At 39.4% G+C, this 6,152-nt stretch overlaps 1 protein-coding gene across 6 annotated transcripts in view; it reads right to left on the bottom strand.

Annotated features, from left to right (window-relative positions):
- Positions 1-101: 101 nt before the first annotated feature.
- The window catches only part of LOC124080798 (tRNA-dihydrouridine(20) synthase [NAD(P)+]-like), a gene marked incomplete at its 3' end in the record, with an annotated part of 50,105 nt that continues 44,054 nt past the window's right edge, over positions 102-6,152 (bottom strand). For all 6 annotated transcript variants that reach the window (XM_058573463.1, XM_058573464.1, XM_046426850.2 and 3 more), the window contains 4 exon segments: positions 102-162; positions 1,409-1,452; positions 2,545-2,636; positions 5,390-5,435. In XM_058573463.1, coding sequence (XP_058429446.1) covers positions 102-162; positions 1,409-1,452; positions 2,545-2,636; positions 5,390-5,435 — 243 coding nt within the window.

Raw genomic sequence — 6,152 nt, 5'->3', positions numbered from 1 at the left:
GATCTAGTCCAGAACTGGGTACTGTACCTAGCCATCATGTCTTGTTAGCTTCCTTTAATCTCCATAGGATACTTCTGAGAAATATAAAGAAATCAATTTACCTTGGTGGAATATTCTTTTGGACAGCCCATGTTGACGTCAATACCAGCTACATCATTTTCTCTGGAAAAACATGAATAGCAAAAAGGAAATAAACATTAAAGGGCTGGAGTTGTGGCTCAGAGGTAGAGTGCTCAACTAGCATACATGAGGCACTGGGTTCGATCCTCAGCAACATATAAGAAAATGAAATAAAGATATTGTGTGTCCACCTACAAGTAAAAAGTAAATATTAAAAAAAAAAACAACATTCAAACTGAGGGAAGAAACTAGAGTAAAAAGCATGGATGAGTCTGTGCTCATAAACCTGTCATTGTGAGTCTGGATTCAAGAAACACACCACCCTCAATGACAGACTTCATCTGAGCAGAGTTCCAGAGGAAAGACATAACGTATCTACACATTGAAAAGAGCTAGGTATTGAGGTCTTTGTTACAATGGAGTTGTGTCAGATAATTCAAATACCAAGTTACACTCATGCTAAATTCAATTCCAAGGCAGCATTTCTCACTGGGGTAATGAAAGCTATTTGCCAAGGCAAAGATGTGACATAAGCACAAGAGCCCTTTGCCAGAGCAACTCCTCTGGCATAAGTTACAGGACTGCCTTCAGTTGCTGGGTGACACAGGTAGCTTACTCCAAATAATTATCAAATGCAGAAAGAACTTGGACCTCATTCTCTGATTTTAACAGTCTGTGATCAAAAGCAATTACTTCCCGAGTCTCTTCTTGCTATCACTGTCATCAATATCAGAAGGGAACATTTACTAAGCACTCCCAATGTGTGACATTCTCCAAATAACATGCCTTATTTCACTTGCCCTACACTATGCCAGAGGATGTTACTACTACTGGTATCCTTTCACATAGAAAGGAACAAAATGATCAGCAAGGTTAAGTAACTTCCTAAGGTCACACAGTTAGCCAGTAGCAAACCATTAACTCTAAAACCCACTCTTAAACCGTGAATACTCTGCTGCCTTTATTAACTCCAGAAGCAATAAGTCTCACCTACACTGAGAGTTAAAGCCTCAGGACTCACAATCAGAAGTATCCCCCAAAAAGGGAATCCCATAAATAAACATTAAAATTGGGCCTTCACATGGGGGTCTCTGCGGTCTGGGAACAGTGGGTACATTTGAATCCCAGGACAGCCTTCAGATGCCATAAACAGGAAAGGAAATCACCCTCAGTTGAAAATAGTAACATGCCAGGAGGCAGAAGTGTGGGTCACTTCCAAAGTCACCAGTGACAGTAAGACCTCTTAACTCCAGTAAAGACAAAGGGAGCTCAAGAGGGAGGAACTTACACAAGCCTGGCCACAGCAAGTGCTCGCTCTGCATCTGAGGTTCCCTAGGAACACAAAAGGCTTCATCAACCAATGCCCTGAAAAAGGCAAATGTGCGTGACAAACACACCCATCTCCCCCACCACACACACACACACACACACACACACACACACTCTTTCTTTTCCACTCTCTATTTCGCTCTTACAAACACACACACACAACACACATTGTCATGCCAACAAGCAGTTTGGGCCAGTTTTCTCCCAAAAAGCCAGCCAAATATATTAGCTCACTGGTTTAAAAAAAAAAAAAAAAAAAAAAAAAGATGGACTTGGAAGGCCTAAACAATGTCATTAATGCTGTTGTTACTTTCCAACATACAAAAACATGAAAAAAATTTTATAGAAAACATTCAGATACCACAACTTAGATTCCATAATTATATCTACTTGATCACATACCCACTCACTGTCATCAACTTTATAAAAACTTAAACATCTTTTCGGAGCTATTTCTAAAAAAGCTCCAAGAAATGTCTAGTGCAAGAGAAGAGAGCTATAGTTTAACTACCCAGACACCGAGACACACACCTATAATCACAGTGGCTGGGGAGGTTGAGGCAGGAATATTGCAAGTTTAAAGCCAGCCTCAGCAATTCAGTAAAGCTTTAAGCAACTTGGTGAAACCCTGTCTCAAAATAAAAAATAAAAAGGGCTGGGGATGTGGCTCAGGGGTTGAGTACCCTTGAGCTCAATCCCTGCTATCAAAAAAACAAATACAAACAAAAAATTCAAAAGTTTACTGTTAAGGAAATCTAATTCCTTTGATAGGAAATAAATTCAGACTATAAAAAATAAGCAGTATGATATGAATACTCAATGTTACAGATTAGAAAAATAAATCTAGAGACCTTTAATTAAGTAAATTAAATCTGAGACTTGCAGGCATGTAACAGACTGTGTCAGCTTGATTTCCATAATCTGTCTCCAATACTGTAAGTACTCAGGAATGACCCTTTGAAAAATGGTCAAATCTTCAGGAAGTCCCTGCTATGCAAAGTAGCTCAGGCACTCAATAGTGGCCAGCACAGGACCCAAGCAATGAAACAGGAGATAGGAATACTCAGGAGGACACTTGACATTAGGGTCTCATACCATCTGGAAGACCACTCTGCTCTGTTCTCTTTCACAGGTGCGGAAGATGACTCGGTCATCAGGGGCTACAAAATCCACTGTTTTGAGCACCTCTGCAAGAAAACACAAACACATGGGATGCAAGTTCAGACTAGCCTAAGCCCTGGCAGTGAACACAGCCAAGTATAACCTTGAAAAGAAAAAAGGGATCAGATGATTCCTACAAAATAAGTATGCACTGGGAGGCATCTAAGGTGCTGATATGCTCCATCTCACGACACAGGTAATGGTTGGTTCACTTTATAATTATTTGTTAAATTGCATATTTAGGTTTTATGCACTTTTTCTGCGTGATTACAAGCACTTTACAATTTTTTGAAATACTGGAAAAAAATGTACACACATTTAATTGGTGTTTCAATACTAGAACTGTCCTGGAAGATGGCACTTTGAGGGTCTGCAAGTGATCATTTCTTAATTACTTAGAGTAATTAAGTGGAGGAGTACTCTATTTCAGTCAGTCTTCACTATTATTTGCAGTTGCATATTTTCAAATTCATCTATTTAGTAAAATTAATTTATAACCCTAAATCAATACATGTAGTGTTTCCAGTCATTCAGGGACAGACAGTAAGTGACAACAAATTGGAGTCACCTGATGTACATACACATCTCCAGCTGAGTTCAAACACAGTGCCACTTGTCTTCTTGTTTTAGCTCTTATACTGTAAAAATGAGCCCTTTTTATGGTATATTTAGCCCTTCATTTTGTGTATTTTGGTGCTTTTTGTTAGTGATCTCACTGTTTAAAATGGATCCAAGCATAGTGCTGAAGTTCTATTATCTTACGCAAAAGAAGGCTGTGGTGAACCTAAAGGTCAAAACACTTGTATTCGATAAGCCTTGGTTATGACAATATAGTGCTATTGGCTCTTGAGTTCAAGGTTAATGAATCAATGATATATTGGTTGGAGCTGCCAGTACCGCTCCACGAGAGCATATGCTTAACATGCACAAGGCTCTGGGTTTGAACCCTAGCTCCTAAAAAAATAAACAGCATGTCTTTGAACAGAAACAAATGAAATAAACTAAGTGTAAGTGATGATCAGATGATGAAAATATGACCAGAGGCTAGCAAAAACCTAATCCTGTATTTCCCCTAGGGTCACCTGGTTCAATAGTCATGAATAGATTTTAAGTGTTTCTCAGCAATTTAACCGAACATTAACAAAAATCAACTACATCTCATATATCCTTCTTCTTTTTTTTTCTTAGTTGTTGATTGACCTTTATTTTATTTATGTGTGTGGTGCTGAGAACCAAACCCAGTGCCTCACACATGCCAGACAAATGCACTACTGCTGAGCCACACCAGAAGCTCAACAAAAGCTTCTATCATCATTGACTTTCAAAGATGACTAATATAATAAAAATATACAATGTGGCAGATGGGTGAATATACCTATCTTGAAGGCTGTTTTGAGAACTAAGATCTTTAAAGCATGTAAAGCATTTCCATAAATGGAATCTGGAATTATCATCCCAGCATTGAACAGCTTAGAAGGCTAAAAAGACATGTTGGGAGAGGTAATCGAAGTAATCTCTCACAGAGAAAGCTTAACACTGGCAGGAAGAAAGGTGAGAGAACCACAAAAACTAGGGTGTGCTTATAATGAAGTTTACTGATAAAAGCAAAATACTGAAACCCCAGTAAAGGCACTAGAGAAACCAATTTTAATGTATCTGATAGGCAAAAATGTAAAAAAGTGGCTAAACAGTATATGCCACACAATCCCAAGGGAAGGGGGCACAGATAAAAAGTGGTCACATTTTTAAATATTACACATTTTTCATAATATACGCGTAGGAAAACCCACATTATTCCTCTTTATGCTTAATTCTTTTGTTGTTGTGGTGGTACATGGGAATGACCCCAGAATCTCATGAACGCTGGGGAAGTTCCTACCACTGAGCTACATGCAAAACCCTATAATAACCTTTCTTTTGGTACTGGAGATTCAAACTAGGGGTAATTTTCCAATGAGCTACATCCCTAAGCCTCTTTATTTTTAATTTTGAGACAGGTCTTGCTAAGTTGCTGAGGGTAGCCTCCTGCCTCAGCCTCATGAGTCACTGGGATTACAGAGGTGTGCCACTGTACCCACCCTGATTAACTCTTTAAGTATGAGATTATGGAGGATTTTCATTTTCTAGGTTTTATGGATTCATAATATTGATTTTTTTCATAACATACAAAAATGTAAATAAAAGAGAATTTGACGAAATTGAGTCATGACTTTTTGTGAAATATCAAGATTTGATATATACATGTGTATATGTACATATGTATGTATCAGAAACCTCAAAGATTACCACAACTCTAATTAAAGCAGAATCAGCCTCATCAATAAACTAGAAGAAAACCCACAGTTCACCACAAGCACTTCCATTTTCACAGGGCTTAAGGTGTACAAACTACTTACTGTTTCCTTATCTTATTTCGTCTTCACTTTAACTATACAATTTAAGTAAACTAAGGCTCATAATTACATTTGAATGGTAAGAAATTGTGGTGGAAAGAAGTCCTATGACTTGCCCAAGTCACAGGCCAGGCCAAGCACTGAAGCCATTGTGACTTCAAGGATCCTAGGGTCCCTTCTGTATACGAAACATGGTCATTTCTATGTCACCAAGGCATTCTTAGCCTGCTTCACATCAGGCTTTAGGTGGAGAGCAATGACTGCTCTCAAGGGAGCACATGATCCACACACATTATGCAGCCAGGCAGGAACCCAGGTAGGGCCAGTGGTAGTGTCACCTAAGCCAAATGAGCACACACACAATTCTGGGCCAGGGCTGGACTCACCATTGACAACTCTCTTGCACTGAAGCATCTTGAGGTCAATCAGCTCCTGTAGAGAAATTGGAGAACAATGGTCAGTCCTGGACATGTAGATCCTGGACACAAGAGAAGGCCTTGGACTCAGGAAAACCACCTTCATTTCACATCACATGGGTATTACATGGACGGTCACACTAGTACTAACAACAAATCGTGATTTGGGGGATATGTAATGTGGTCCTCTCCACCCAAGCATGGAAAACAGGGCCCTGAGTAAGCTATCCTCAATCAGGTTATCAGGTTATCTTAACAGGAACCTTGGAGATATTTGAGGAAGGATGAGCCACTCAGAGAGCAGATAACTACCTAGAACGTGGATACTGAGATATTCTCCTCATTTATTAGTCTCAGCTCAAGCCCACTCCCCTCAAACAACCTCTCACCTCGATCCCTAGGCAGAAGGTGACAAGTGAAGAGCTCTGAAGAAAGGCCTAATGAATGATAAAACTGGGACCAGGGCAGAGAAGCATAGAGACGAAGATTTGAGATGAACACAGGAATGAAAAGTCTATCCAGTGAGTTCCCCAACTCAGGAAACATTCAAGCAGACACAGAAAGAAAAGAAATAAGGGGTTCTTCAAATTTAGTATCATAAGCATGGAGGGAGTTGGGCACCATGGCACATACCTGTAATCCCAGCCTCAGATACTTACTAAGACCTCAGTAACTTAAAAAAAACCTGTCTCAAGATTAAAAAAAAAAAAATTAAAAGAATTGGGGATAGGGG

This window comes from Marmota monax, unplaced genomic scaffold (assembly GCF_021218885.2).
Source record: "Marmota monax isolate L192 unplaced genomic scaffold, Marmota_monax_Labrador192_F-V1.1 WCK01_AAM20220418_F8-fsc01644, whole genome shotgun sequence".
Taxonomy (NCBI): domain Eukaryota; kingdom Metazoa; phylum Chordata; class Mammalia; order Rodentia; family Sciuridae; genus Marmota; species Marmota monax.
This window is presented reverse-complemented; position numbering and strand designations above follow the sequence as displayed.